The sequence below is a fragment of the Tachyglossus aculeatus genome, chromosome 3 (genome assembly GCF_015852505.1).
Source record: "Tachyglossus aculeatus isolate mTacAcu1 chromosome 3, mTacAcu1.pri, whole genome shotgun sequence".
NCBI classification, from domain to species: Eukaryota; Metazoa; Chordata; class Mammalia; order Monotremata; family Tachyglossidae; genus Tachyglossus; species Tachyglossus aculeatus.
The window spans coordinates 99240574-99255721 of NC_052068.1; the positions used below are offsets into that span (position 1 = coordinate 99240574).

The 15148-nt window shown below is 56.5% G+C and overlaps 1 protein-coding gene across 6 annotated transcripts in view; it reads left to right on the forward strand.

The window, feature by feature from the left end:
• The window catches only part of CNTFR (ciliary neurotrophic factor receptor), a 205154-nt gene that overhangs the window by 163673 nt on the left and 26333 nt on the right, over positions 1-15148 (forward strand). For all 6 annotated transcript variants that reach the window (XM_038744404.1, XM_038744401.1, XM_038744405.1 and 3 more), the window contains 3 exons: positions 7035-7152; positions 8699-8865; positions 14039-14202. In XM_038744404.1, the coding sequence (XP_038600332.1) occupies positions 7035-7152; positions 8699-8865; positions 14039-14202 (449 nt within the window). The remainder of the gene's footprint in view (positions 1-7034; positions 7153-8698; positions 8866-14038; positions 14203-15148) is intronic.

The following is a 15148-nucleotide window of genomic DNA, read 5'->3' on the forward strand; positions in this document are numbered from 1 at the left end:
CCCCCCATCCTCCATTGGCAGAGCCAGAGACGGGCCTGAGCCATGCTCTGGAAGGCATGTGAGGAGGTGGTTTCCATTTTTATCCGCCTCTGCCTTGCCCACAGCCCGGTTTCTTTCAGGAGTCTTATTCAGGCCATTCTTCAACATCTCTAGTGGATGAGGAACTCTTCCTGAGTTGCAGCCTTAGGATGTGCTCCATGCCACCGATCGTGACAGGAGTCCAAGCTTCCTGACAGAAGGCAATCAGGGGTCCTGCTCTCAGGGATCTATCAGACTGCAAGCGTGTCAGGACAGACAGACACAGGGACAGTCCTTGCACTCATGGTTGGGCGGGCGCAGGCATCACAGGGAGGGAATGGAGGGAGGCGAGTGGGGTCATGAGGGAGGGAAGACGGGTCAACAAGGAAAGGAGCAGGGTCATGAGGGAGGAGCGAAGTCACGAGGGAGGGGAGTGGGGATTCGAGGGAGGCGAGTGGGAACACGAGGGAGGGGAACAGGGAAACTAGGGGACCGGGGTCACCTCGGAGGGGAGCGAGATCATGTCTGGAGCTATTTGGCCACCTGAGGGGAGGACAGTGAGTGGGAGGGAGTCAGAGAGGGCTAAAAGACTTCTTGGAGAAGGTGGTGTTGAGCTGAGGTAATAATGAAGGGAAGGGGAGGGGGTGGAGTTGGAGACACTCAAGACAGGGCAGAGCAGGGGATCTAGGGAGCTAAGTGGAGTGGGGAAGGAGTGTGGGTGTGGTGTTCCAGTGGGCAGTGGGCAGTGAGGTGGGTAGGATGACTGGAGGGGCCACCCAGGAGAGCTGGGCACGTCTCGTCTCTCCATCTTTTACCTTGAGTACCTCAGGACCCCAGAATGGAAGCACCCCATCCCAGGGTCCCATCCCATCCCGGTCCTGCTTCCCTCCCCTCCATGCCAAAGCCGGGTGCCAGAAGACATCGGATGGGTGCAAAGGGCCTGCTGGATTGCCAGTCAGACAGGAGGGGATGACAAGTCCTTGGTTTTCCCAAGCTGCCTGGCTTTGTTTCTCCCGGCTTCCTCTCGCTTCCTTCTCCCCGTCACTGTGCCGCATCTGGGAGGCTGGCCCTAATCCAGCAGCACCATTAAGGCCTTCTCCTTCCTCCCCAGCCCACCCCCCGCTGCCTCCCCTCCTCCCCTGGCCCTCCCACCCTGCCCCCTGCATATCCTCATGCACTGCAGTTACCTCCCGGCCTCCTTTCTTCCCATACTGTGCCCAAGAGGGCTGGGCTGTCCCCTGCAGACATCAGGCCAGGCACTGGATGGTTGAGATGGACAGGCATCCCCCAAGCTTGCACATCCAATCCCCCAGTGCACCCCTGAGCTTCACCAGTTATCTCCCCTAGCCCCCTGCATAGAGGCCAGATAGGCCCCCTTCCCCAAAGCATATCCCTATCTGTGACCTCCCAGGGCTTCCCCCCACCCCATGGCATTTGGGAACAGTCAAGACCCATTGCCCCTTGTACAGAGAGGAAATAATCAATCAATTTAAAGTACAGAGTACTGTACTAAACACTTGGAAGAGAAAAATATAGAAGAGTTGGTAGACATGTTGCCTGCCCACAATGAGCTTATAGTCTAGAGGGGAAGACAGACATTCATATGATAAATAAATAAATTACAGATAAAATAAATAAATTACAAAAGCAATCCCAAGAAGAAGGGTAAGTGACCTGTGCCAGGCCCCTCGTCAGGTTGGGAGCGGAGTGGGATCCTTTCCCATCCCAGGCAGGGGAGGGTCTCTCCCAGACTCGGCCATCCAGCCTGGACATGGGGAGATGAAGGTCATCGCCCTTTTGTCAACCTGGGGGGTAGGAAGGAGGCAACAGTCACCTATAGGGGTAGGGTGAGGGTAGGGAACTGATAATAATAATAATAATGATGGCATTTATTAAGTGCTTACTATGTGCAATGCATTGTTCTAAGCACTGGGGAGGTTATAAGGTGATCAGGTTGTCCCACGGGGGGCTCACAGTCATAATCCCCATTTTACAGATGAGGTAACTGAGGCACAGAGAAGTTAAGTGACTTGCCCAAAGTCATACAGCTGACAATTGGCAGAACAAGGATTTGAACCCATGACCTATGACTCCAAAGCCTGTGCTTTTTTCCCTGAGCCATGCTGCTTCTCAGCTGATGTTCTTGGACTCTGTCCCCTGCTCCTCCCTGACTCACTGAGTGACCTTGGACTGGTCACTGGCCTTTTCTGAGCCTCTGTTTCCTCCTATGTAAAATGGGCAGAGAAATCTGAGTTCCGGGGTGTGCCAGCATGGTTTTATAGGTAACGGTGGAGGCTCAGCAGGTCTGCTTGTCTTCCCACTGGCCTGTAATGCCCCTCCCTCTTAGGGCCCCATCCCCAGTCCCCCAGCCCCCCAGCTCTCCTGACTCAAAGGCTTGCTCTCTCCGAATCCCAGTGAAGTCACTTAATGGAAAGAGAACAGGCCTGGAAGTCATAGACTGCAAGCTCCTGGTGGGCAGGGATTGTGTCTGCCAACTCAATTGTACTGTTCTCTTCCAAGCACTTAGTACAGTGTTCTGCACATAGTAAGTGCTCAATGCAAACCACTGATCCATTGATCGGAGACTTGCATTCTAATCACAGCTCCAAATTCTGCCTGTTGGGTGACCTTGGGCAAGTCACTTCATTTATTGCTGAACTGTACTTTCCAAGCACTTAGTGCAGTGCTCTGCGCACAGTAAAGCTCAATAAATACGATTGAATGAATGAATGAATGAATTTATCTGTGCCTGATATCTTTAAAATGGGGATTAAGTACCTCTAGTCTGTAAATTCGTTTTGGGCAGGGAATGTGTCTATTCATTGTTATGTTGCACTCTCCCAAGTGCTTAGTACAGTGCTCTGTGCACAGTAAGCACTCAATAAATACGATTGAAAGAATGAATTCCTGTTTGCTTTCCTCCTTAGACTGTGAGCCCCGTGAGGGGCAGGGACTGTGTGCCATCTGATAGTATTGCATCTACCCCAGCATTTAGCACAGTGTTTGGCACATAGTGAGCGCCTAAAAATTCTTTCATTCATTCATTCATATTTATTGAGTTCTTACTGTGTGCAGAGCACTGTACTAAGTTCTTGGAAAGTGCAATTCAGCAACAGATAGAGACAATCCCTACCCAACAACGGGCTCACAAATGCCACAATGACAATAATATTGTTGTTGTTATTAGAGAGCTAGACAGGAGGGAGCCTGCTGCCTGATTTCTGCCAGGCAGCTGGAGGTGGGAGTGTGTGTGGGTGGGTGTGGGTGGTTGGGTGTGGGTGTGGGTGTGTGTCTTCTCTGCTGCTGAAGCTTCTGCCCAACCCCAGGTTCCCCGGGGACTCGAGCCAGGAGAGGCCTCCCCAGTTTCTGGCCCTTTCCTGCCGGAGCAGAGGCTGGACAAGGGGAGAATCAAACTCCCCCTGAGTGGATGGAACCAGAGAGCGAGATGAAGGGGCTGGGGACTTAGGCGGGGGTGAGACAGCAGGATCCCAGCAGGATCCCTAGGGCCTCCAACCATTTTTGAATGTTCCCTCCAGGGGGTATTGCCACCGGCAAACAAGAAAATAGGATGTTTGCTTCTCCCCGCAGCTGCGGAAGAGAAATTTCAAAGCAGGAGAGTTAAAACAATTTAGGTTTTATTAAAACACCTTGCAAAGGCCGCTGCCGGGGCCTGCCAAATGGAAACCATCTTCCAGAGGAGCTGGTGGTGCTGGGCTGTGCTGCTTCCAATTTCTTCCACGCTCAGGGTGGACTTCCCGGGGACGACGGATAAATCAGCCTCAGCTAGAGCCCCACGGCACCACATAGCCCAGGAAGGAGCCAGCCCCGGCCCGGCCCCACTCCCCACCCAGCCCCCACCATGGTCTCCATCCCAGCCTCCACCCAGCCTCCACTCCACCGGACGCCCACCCATGCCTCCAACCTGGTCTCCACCGTGGCCCCCACCCGGCCCCCAGCCCAGTATCCGCACATGACCCAAGGTGAGGGTGGCTTGCAGTGCACAGGAGGGATTCTGGTGAGAGTTGGGGAAGAGGAGTGGGAGTGCACTCAGGAGGCGCACAGCGGACCTCGGGTGACCCGAGTCAGCAATGCAGTTGTGAGGAGTGAAGACCCCCACGAAACAGTTGTGGGTGGGAAATGGTGGGAAATCAGGAAGTCACCCCTCCACTCCCCACTGCTCTTCATTAGAGTCCTATGTCCATTTTGGATTCCTGCACTTCCCACAGGGACCCAGAGAGGGAAGGATGACCTTAGTTGGGGGCTGGCCAGCTGCTGTCTCTGCCTGCTGAGAACCCAAACCAGGGGAAGTGTGCTGAAGTTAAGGCACGAGGGATTTCAGTTGGACATGAGGAAGAACTTCCTGGCTGTTGGGCAGTGAGAGTCGGAGGCTGGGGAGGTCTCATTCAGGAAAGAACAGGTGCGCACCTGCTGTCAGTCCCCGATGAGTGGGCGATGCCCGGCCTGGAGGTCGGGGGCTGGAATAGATGACCTCTCTGGCACCTTCCTGACTCTGGGATTCAAGCCCTTCTGTCTCTCCACCCTCCGCTCCTTGTCATTCCCCTCACAGATGACCTCTTGGACCTCTGACCCAGTGGTCTGTCTATACTGGCTATACTGGTGGAAAGAGAGCTGAGGGGCCCCTCCACCGGGTGAGGGGGCATCCTACCCCTGCAGTCATGCCCACACCTACAACTAGAGGGCCCCTCTGCCTCCCTGCCCCACTACCTACTTGTCTTCACCCATTTGGCCAAAACTGGCTGCTAATTCCTTCTTTCCTTCCTTCCTTCCTTCCTTCCTTCCTTCCTTCCTTCCTTCCTTCCTTCCTTCCTTCCTTCCTTCCTCCCTTCCTTCCATTAAGCACTTTGGAAAGTACATTACACAATAAAAAGATACATTCCCTGCCCACAATGAGCTCTGCGTGACAACTCCAGGATGGGCATCAGATCAGGAATTTGCTTAGTTTCTGGGGCTGGCCTGGGTCTTTCAGAGGTCACCCTGTCTATCTCTAGCCAGGATGACTCTGCTCTGTTCGTGTTCTCATGCTTCCCGTTCCAACCCGGCTGCTGGTCCAGTCTACCTGCAGCGTGGCTCAGTGGAAAGAGTACAGGCTTGAGAGTCAGAGGTCATGGGGTCTAATCCCGGCTCTGCCACATGTCTGCTGTGTGACCTTTGGCAAGTCATTTAACTTCTCTGAGCCTCAGTTACCTCATCTGTAGAATGGGGGTTAAGATTGTGAGCCCCACGTGGGACAACCTGATCACCTTGTATCTCCCCCAGCACTTAGAACAGTGCTTTGCATGTAGTAAGCACTTAACAAGTGCCATCATTATTACCCCTAGCCAGGAAAGGGCAGAGAAGAGAGGGCCTGGTTGGCTAGGGCTGAGAACCCCCGAAAGAGACTGTGCCGGACCATTGTTCCTGTCTCTCGGAGCTGGGCCGTTCCACCCCCACCCCCCACCCCCAACCTGCTCCTTCCCTGCTCTTGCCTCTTGTCTGCTGTGTGACCTTGGGCAAGTCACTTAACTCCTCTGTGCCTCCGTTACCTCATCTGTAAAATGGGGATTGAGACTGTGAGCCCCATGTAGGACAAGGCACTGTGCTTGTATCCGCAGAACAGTGCCTGGCACATAGTAAGCACTTAACAAATACCGTAATTATTATTGCCCTCCCTGGGGACGGCTCCAGTCCCGGGGGCCTCTGGGGGAGTGACCGGGACACTATCAGCTGCTGCCACCTTGTGGCCGCCTAGATTTATGGCTGAACAGCTAGGTGGGTGAGGCCCAGGGGAGAAGGGATGACAGCGGGAGGGCACCCTTGGGAGCTCGGCAGCAAGGTGGGATTCCCACAAAAGCTCGGTGGCGGAGGGGTGAGCACATGGAAACTCAGGCAGGGAAGGCCAGGGAGTTGAAGGATGTTAGGAGGGGGATAGGCCAGGGCAAGGGGGCAAGGGGAGTTGACAACACCTGCCCTTGCCCTTGCCCTTCCCTATTGGCTCGGGCCAGGAGGGTGGAGGATCCTGCCACCTCTCTTTCTGCATTCCTGCTTCCTTGCCCTACTGTACTCCTACCTCCCTGCCCCACTGCATTCCTGCCACGCTGCATCCCTGCTTCCATGCCCTACTGCAGTCCTGCCCAGCCAGCTCCTACTGACCCTTCTGCTGCCGGAGCCCGGGAGACGTTGCCCAACCTAACTCCACCATGATCTGGGCTCTTGATCAGATCAACAGCTCCAGGAAAAGTGGGGTCATACTGGTTGCCAGTCCTCCTCCCATCTCTCTGGGCCCCCAGAATGAGAGAGAGGCCTTGGGGAACAGAAAAATGGTGTGGGCCCTTCCTCTCTGCCTCTGCTTTGCTCTGGGTTTGGAGGAGGACGGGGCAGCTTGGAGCTGGGGCTGGGAGCTTCCTGGGAGATGGTGCACTCAGCTACCACCCGCCTGGTGGTGAGGATCCCCAGATTCTGGGGACCACCTGGCTAGAGTGCAGACCCCCCTTTCCACCCTAGAGCTGCCCCCACTTCCATCCCACTGTCCCCCTGAATCCCAGCTGCCACCTCTGCCCCCTGGTGTGCAGACAAAACTCAGGTGAAGAGCAGCCTTGTAGCCTGGAGCTCTGCTTGACCGGGCCTGCACGCTGGCATCCTTGGGGAGGGCAGGGGTGGAAAGGGTAGGGGCTGGGTGGGGGTTCCTGCAGGGGTCTCAGCTGGCCACTCACCTATGTCCAGTGTCCCCAGAGAGGGTGGAAGAGATCTGGGACTACCAAGGTGCACGGAGTGGCAGAGCTACCCACAGACCACATGGGAGCTCCGTCGCCTCCACCCACAAACACACACATGCACGTAACCCCACCCACATACATACACAAAGCAAACACACACCCCTAGATGCCAGCTTGCTGTAAACACCGTGCTCACCCTTGGTTGAGGTAGGAGCTCCCCAGAGTCAGGCCTTCAGGGTCCTGGAGTGGGGAAGTGCCCCGGCTATTCCCATCCTAACAACCCTTCCTCTTCTCCCCTGGCAGCACCACCCAAGGAACCCATCCTGACCTGCCGCTCCAACACGTACCCCAAGGGATTCTACTGTGGCTGGCATTTGCCCAGCCCCACCTACATCCCCAATGTCTTCAACGTCACTGTCCTGTAAGTACACAGCCTTTGGAGTGGGCAGGGAGCTCCCCTCCCCCAGCCCCCCCGCCTTTGCCACCCCTGCCCATCTGCTTAGGCACAGAGGCTGCCCCTTTCTTGGGTGCAGTTGGGAGGGGTTGGGGGAGGGGGCTGATGGTGGTGGAACTGCCCTAGAGCTGCAGGCTCAAACTGATGGCGCTACTGACTTCAATCAAATCCAGGCTCTTTCTCAAATTGCTTTGAACACAATTTACATACCATTATTGTAATGTCAAATCCAGACTCTTTCCCTTCCCCAACGGAGAATTAGCTGTAACCTTGTCTCCTCGTGGCCCTCGTTCACAGTGCCTTTCCGCCTCCGTTCTCTCTCACGTGCCCCACCCTTTCATCTCTGGGACTCCAGGCCTTCTGCCCTTGCCCAAGTTGCCCAGCTCCTGGCCCTCTGCTGCAGGAGACTATGGTGATGCCAATGGCGGTTACACTGGTGGTGGTGGTGGTGAGGATGGTAATGATGTTGGTGGTGATAATAATCTTGCTGGTTTTAGCTGTGGTCAGATGACTGTGATTTTATATGTGATTCAGGAAGAATTTTCATCCCTAAAAAAGGTGGCTCTACTGACATGGGGCCAAAATATTATTCACACAGGTCGAGCAATGGAGGCAGATGGTGGGGATGGTGGGAGGGAATGAGGAGCGAACTGGCTAATGGGATTCTCTCCTGGATCTTTGAGTTGCTTGTTGAATCCTGCTCCTAACCCAGGTGTGAGCCCCATAAGGGGAGCAGCACCCAGGAAAGAGGGAGAACTTTCATAGAGACCCCTTGGACTCACACTCTCCCTCTGCCTCTGTGTCTCTGTGTCCCCCTCTACGTCTCTCCCTCCTGCCTATGTCTCTCCATCTCCCTCATTGTCTCCATTTCTGGGTCTCCCTCTCTGTCTCTGCTTCTCTATCTCTGTCTCTGGATCCTTCTGTGCTGTGTCTGCCTGCTTCTCTCAATGTCTCCATATCTGTCTCCCTCTCTGTCACTGTTTATCTTTGTCTCTGCCTCTCTATCGCTGTCTCTGGATCCCTTTCCGCCGTGTCTCTGCTGCCCTCACTCTCTCTATATCTGTGTCTCTCTGTCTTTTCTTCTCTCTGTCTCTGCTAATCCCTCTCTGTCTCTGGCTCCCTCTGGCTCTGCTTCTTCCTCTCTGTCTCCGATTCCCTGTCTCTGAATCCTCTCTGTTTCTCTCTGTCTCTCCTCTTTGGCTCCTTTCTGTTTGTTTCTCTCTGTCTCTGCCCCACGCCCTCTCTGTTTCTCTCCATCTCTCCACCTCTTCCTCTCCCTCTCTGTCTCTGTTTCTCTCCATCTCTGCCTTTCCCTCTTACTCTGGCTTCCCCTCTCACTCCCTCTCCCCCATGTTCCTCTCTCTGTCATTGCCCCTCCAATTCTCTCTCTCTCTCTCTCTCTCTCTCTCTCTCTCTCTCTCTCTCTCTGTCTTCCTCTCCATCTCTGCCTCTGGCTCCCTGCCTCTGGTTCTGCTGCCGACCTCTCTCGCCACCGGCTCTATGCTCTCGGCAGGCATGGCCTCCAGCCGCTGAGCTGTGAAAAGGCTCCTACGCCCAAGAACCGATGCCAGATCCGCCTCATGCACCTCTTCTCCACCATCAAATACAAAGTCACCGTGACTGTCACCAATGCCCTGGGTCACAACGCCACCACCATCACCTTCGATGAAGTCACAATAGGTAACTCCCTGGGGTCTAAGAAGGACAAGGGGTGGGGCGAGGGAGGAGACCACTTGTTTTGGGTCTTAGTGACCAGAATGGTTCACTGGGACATGGATTTCCCCCACTCCAAAAGGGGTATGGGCAGAGTTTCCTTGTGGGACTAGGTGGGGTCCTGGAGCCCACTCATGGTGTTTCCCATAGGCAGGAACCCTGGCTGGGAGCAAGGGAGGGCAGAGGGAAGAGGGCAGGTTGCTGCCCTTGAGGGAGAGGGGGATTGGCAGTTTGATGGGGAAAGCGGGAAAGTCATTTGAGACTAAGGCTGAACTGGGCACTGTTAGCAGCCACCAATGTCCTGCCATGCCCTGCCATGCCCTGCCTTGCCCTGCTGTGACCTCCCCTCTCCCCAACTCCTGGTTGACACCACTTTGTCTGGGACTGACAGGGATCTCCTTGGAGATCTCAGAAAACTGGTGCTTGCTCAGAGGGGTGGGCAGGTTTGAGCACAGGCCCAGCTGGAACCATCATTGGCCTCATGGGCCTTGAAGAGCTCAGTCCAGCTAGTGCGGTCAGCATTTGCCACCCCCTGAGGAGTGTGGGCTGCCCCTCATCTCCAGTTGGCCTCACCCCACATGGCAGACCGAGAGGGAGGGGCCTGCCTCCCCTACATCTGCCCTGGGATGCCAAGGGGTCCCACCTCCTCCTCCTCCTCCTCATCCTCTGGTGAGGCAGAGGGCCTGGGATGGAGCAGGGAGGGGCAGCTGACCTCCTAGGACTTGGGCCTTCTGCCCTTGTGCATGGGGAAATCCCCTCTGCCCTAGTCCCCCTCTTAGCTCTGAGCCAGGGTCCAGGGTTAGAGAGAGGGGCAGTCCTCCTGTTGTCACCTCACTGCAGCCCTGGTTTCTTGGCGGGAGTGATGGGAGCAGCAGGGGGTGGGTTCTGGATTCTCTCCCCCTCCCATTCGCTTCCTCCTTCACATTGGAACTTACATCCAACCTGAGGCGAAGCCATCCGCACTCTGTCTGGGAGCAGGAGCCCGGCTGCCCAGAGGGAGAAGAGGGAGAAGGTGGACAGGCCCAGCCCAGCTAGTGCCTCCCTGCTTCCCAGACAGGATCTGCAGAGGTGGCAGGGAATGCTGGGCTGAGGGACGTGGGCTGGAGGACGGAGGCCGGGCCCAGGGGATGAGGGAAAGAGGCAGCAGTGGCGAGCGGGCAGGTCTGAGGGCAAGGTGAGGTCACAGAGGTGGGGTGGTTCTTCTGGACTGGGCCTGCCCCACCGGACCAAGCAGGGTCCAGGAGCACTGAGGGTGTGGGGCTGGAGTTGGGGGCACTTTGGGGAGGAGCCGCAGCACCGCAGGAGGGGGCGGAATCAGAGGCACTGGAGGAGGGCCCTGCTGGGAGAATTTCTGTGCATTTTGGCAGTAAATCCCTCATGTGCAAATCATAAAAAAAGCATGAAAATTAGCATCCGGGATTTTCGAGTTAGCAACTCCATCCCCTTTTGTGGTGTGACTGAAGCCCTGAGAGAGCCCGGCTGAGGGAGGGAGGGAGGCAGGGTTGGGGGGGGTTTGGGGAAGGGGAAGGGGGAGGGGTCGTCTGGCTGGGAGTGGGGGACAGCCCGGCTGGCCGGCTGGCTGAAGGAGAGAGAGAGTTCCTGGCAGGAGGAGGAGGAAGAGGAGGAGGAGTAGACAAGGTGGCAGGGGTGGTGGGACTCCGCAGCAGCTAAGTGGGGAATGAAGATGGGCCAGGACCCTCAGGTGACCAGAGCTGATGCCGGCGGACATGTCCCCATCCACCATCAAGTTTCCAGGGAGTATGCAGCAGGAATCTCTGCTGGCCCAACCCCCTCTTGCCCTGCTCCCCCCAGCTTCTTCTATTACCCTAGCCCTGCCCCGCAGCCTGCACCCCTATTCCCCTAACTCCCCCAACACCCTAAATCTCTAGGGCTTCCCATTCTCCTAAACTCCCTGCCCTGTATCTGCCAGCTCCCACTTTTTCCTCTAGCCACCCTGATCCCCTCCACGAGAGGAGGTTGGATGGTGGGAAGGGTGCAGGAGCTGTCTAATTTCAGATAGCTAAATCCTCTTCTTGGTAGCCAACCAGGCCATCCCCCTGCCACCAGGCCCAGGGACACCTACCCCCTTGATAAAACTCTTCATCATCAATCGTATTTATTGAGTGCTTACTATGTGCAGAGCACTGTACTAAGCGCTTGGGAAGTACAAATTGGCAACATATAGAGACAGTCCCTACCCAACAATAACAAACTGCCTTTCTGGAGTGTTCTTCCTGCTGTCTGACCTCCATCCCTCCTGCTGCAGACTTAGCCCATTCCTTTATACTCTGCCCCTGGGGGGATGAGGGACAGAACTGAGTCTTCCTGTCCTCCTCCCCCTTCCCTGAGGACTCTGCCGGGCCGCTAGCTTGGACTCTGCCTCCGGCCCCTGAACAACTGAGTGGTTCACCTGCCCACAGGCAGGGGGCTGGACCCGTTGACTTCTCGAGGTCCCTCCCAGGGCTGCTTCTCCACTGTGATCTGCCAGCCCCCAAGCCACAATCTGCATTCGTTCAGCACCACAGCCCCTGACCGCCACCCCCCCCCACACACACACCCCCATTCTCCGCCCCCTGCTGCGTCCCCAGAGCCCAAGTCCTACGCGGCCCCGCGCTTTGCGGCCTTTGAACTGCCGCTCGGCTCTGCCGGCCACCGGGCCCCAGCGTTCAAAGCAGCGGCAGTGGGAGAGAAACCCAAATCCCTGGCCATCTGGAGCAGCTCAGGGCCGCACCGGGCGACCAGCCCCCTCGCCTGCTGCCGGCTGATAAAAGACAAAGCCGCCAGCGGACAATTGGGGGCCGCCCCCTTCCCGAAGCCTCCCCCAGCCCAGTCCCAGCCCTAGCCCAACCCCAGCCCCAACCCCAGCCCCATCCAGGCCCTGTCCCAGCCCCAGCCCTGGCCTAACCCCAAACCAGTCGTAGGTCCAACTCTGGCCGAGCTCCAACCCAGGCCTGGCCCCAGATCCAGCTCCAGCCCCAGTCCCAGTCCCAGCTCAGCCCCGTCCAACCCAGTTCCAGTCCAACCCCAGCCCGTCCCCAGCCCTAACGCAGACCCAGCTGTGTCGCCTGCTGCCCCTTCCCACCCCTCCCCTCAATCCCCCTCTGTTGGAGGCTCAGAAAGATTGGAGGTGAGGGGTGTCTCAGAGGGACGAGAAGCCAGGGCAGAACCTGGCTAAGCCTGGAGCCAAGGCGAGGGGAGGAGACTCAAGCTTTGACATCTCTGAGGCCTCTGTCCCTGCTCCAGATCCTGACATTAGGTGGTTTGAGCCGTTCTGGGAAGGAGACTGATGCATCTCTTTATCTCAATAGGTGGGATTCCCGCCCCCAAAGCCCAACCCCTTTCTCTAAGGCCTCTCTTCCGGAGCCTGGAACGGGGGCCTCTGGGCATCGGGGTAGGGTGTGGGACAGGGCCGGGGGCCTGGCCAGGGCAGGAGACAGTAGGGAACCTTGGCACCACCCCAGACTGGGATCCAGGGGAGGCAGCAGAGGTTCGGAGGTGGTGGAAGTTGGCATTTGTATGTGGGAGAGTGTGCCTGCAGCCTGGTGAATCTCTGAGTTTGGGAGATACAAATCGGGTATCTCTCCCCAAACCCCTAACCCTCTGAGGACTGCCCCCCGACCCTGGCTCCAGCCCACCTTCTCAGCCCATAATGGGGCCATGGGCATCCTGGGCCAGGCAGAGGATGAGGCCTGGCCGCTGCCCTGGGGCAAGCCGACTGGTCAGGTGGAAACACGGCCTCCATTTGCTGGGTGTGTGTGCCGGGGCCGTGGGGAGACGGATAGGGTGGGAGCCCTAGGGGTCGGCAGGACCCCAAGGGTGGTACTGGGATTGTCAGGGACCAAGAGCGGGATTGTGGGGTAGGAGGGGGCCAGGGAGGAGCAAGCCTGGGTCTCTTCTGGCTCTCTCTCCTGACAACCCTGCCTGCCTGCCTGCTTGCCGGTCAGCTGGCCGGCCACAGCCGCTATGGTGTCTCCTGCACTGACACCTCATTCATCACCAGGACGTAAGGAATCCATTAACCGGGTGGGAAGAGGCTGGGCCGCCCGGGGAGGGAAGGAGAAAGGGGAGGGGAAGGAGGAGTAGCCCCAGCTGCACTCTCTCTGCAAAATAACCCACTGCATTGCCTTTCTCTGGCCCCGGCCCTCTGAGAATCATCGACTCCCCAAGTCCCAGAGGTCATCTTGTCCATCCCCCTGCCTCTGTGGTGGGTCACCGGTGAGCCCTCTGTGAAGACCCCATGATTCCCACCTCCACCCCCAAACCTTCCCTTACAGCTAGTGGGAATGCACTGGTAAGGGAAGGGGCAGGAGCAGCCTCCCCCTCCCCAGCGACCCCCTCCTGTCCATCCTCACCGCCCAGAGCAGGCTTCGGACAGCAGAGGAGGAAGCTGAGCCGCAGGGATCCCGAAGCAAGAATATGAGCCAGGTGTCCTGGCTTCCAGCCCAGCTCTCTGGGGTCTCCCTGTGGCAGGTGGAGGGGCAGGGTGGGGATAGGAGAGCAGTGAGAGGGTGAGCAGAGTCTCCTTGTGATGGGTCATCACCGGCCAGGGGCCCGGGTCCTGCAGAGGTGCAGTGAGCAGTCAGCTGGCAGGACGAGTCTCCAGAAGGGAATGGGGAGACTCAGAGTAGGGGAAGGAAGGGAGGCTGTGGGCACACGGGCCAGCAGACAGACACCTTCTTTGCCTGGACTACCCCGGGCAAACCCCTCTGAGTTTTTCCCTCCTTGGGAGTTTGAGTCCCTGGATGATGGTGACGTGGAATGAGGTATCCCTGATGGGTGGGGCTGACTATGGTAATGGTGACCATGGTGGGGCTGGCCATGACAGTGGTGACCATGGTGAGGGCTGGCCATGGAAGTGGAGACCCTGGCAGGGCTGACCATGGTGGTGGGGTTGACCAGGGTGGTGTCGACAATGGTTGCAGTGACCATGGTTAGGGTGACCCTGGTGGGGGCTGCCCATGACAGGACTGACTCTGGCAGTGCTGAGCATGGCAGGGTTGACCTTAGGAGTGGTGACCATGGTAGTACTGACAATGGTAGGGCTGTCCATGGCAGGGGAGGCTAAGGTTGATGGGGGGTGGCTGTCAGAAGCAATGACAGTCACAAGGGAGGGCATGATAGCAATGTGTTTCCTCAACAGTGAAACCAGATCCTCCTGAGAATGTGGTGGCCAAGCCAGTGCCCAGCAACCCTCGGCGGTTGGAGGTAACGTGGCAGAACCCCTCAACCTGGCCCGACCCAGACTCCTTCCCGCTGAAGTTCTTTCTGCGCTACCGGCCTCTCATCCTGGACCAGTGGCAGCACGTGAGTGCCACCAACCAATCACTCAATTGCAGTCATTGAGTGCTTACCGTATGCAGGGCATGGACTAAGCGCTTGGGAGAGTACGAGGTCCCTACCCCCAAGGAACTTACATGTGGGGGTGGGGTGGGAAGGGGGCTGGGGTAGAGGTTTCCACAGATGGTGTTACAGCGGTCCAACAGTCCATCTGCCCACATATCATCCCTAGGGCCTTTCCAATCAATCAATCAATTAATAAATCAATGGTATTTATTGAGTGCTTACTGTGTGCAGAGCACTGTACTAAGCACTTGGGAAAATACAACACAAAGGACTAGGTGGACACATTCTTTGCCTACAGCAAGAAGCAGCACAGTGTAGTGGAAAGAGCCTAGGCTCGAGAGTCAGAGGACCAGGGTTCTAACATCTGCTCTGCCACTTTTCTCCTGTGTGATCCCAGGCACCTCGCCAAACTTCTCGGTGTCTCAGTTACCTCATCTGTAAAATGGGGATTAAGATGGTGAATGCTGTATGGAACGTGTTCTGTGTCCAACTTCATTCATTCAATCATATTTATTAGGCGCTTACTATGTGTAGAGCATTGTACTAAGCAGCTGGGAGAGTACAAATAGAACAATAAACAGATATATTCCCCGTCATTTGATAATCTTGTATCTACCCCAGCGCTTAGTACATAGTAAGCACTTAACAAATACCATAAAACAACAACAACAAAGCTCACAGTCTAAGAGGGGAAGACAGGCGTTAAAATAAATAAATGCATAAATGCATAAATGATGAATATGTACATAAGTGCTATAGGGCTGAAGGTTGGGTGAATATCAAGTGCCCAAAAGGTATAGATCAAAGTTTACCCTCTACCCCTCAGTTGTCGCCAAGGAGGAAGCCACACGCCAGTGTGGGACCCCAAGGCCTGCATCAGCCCTCTCTGAGCCTCGGTCTTTCTTCT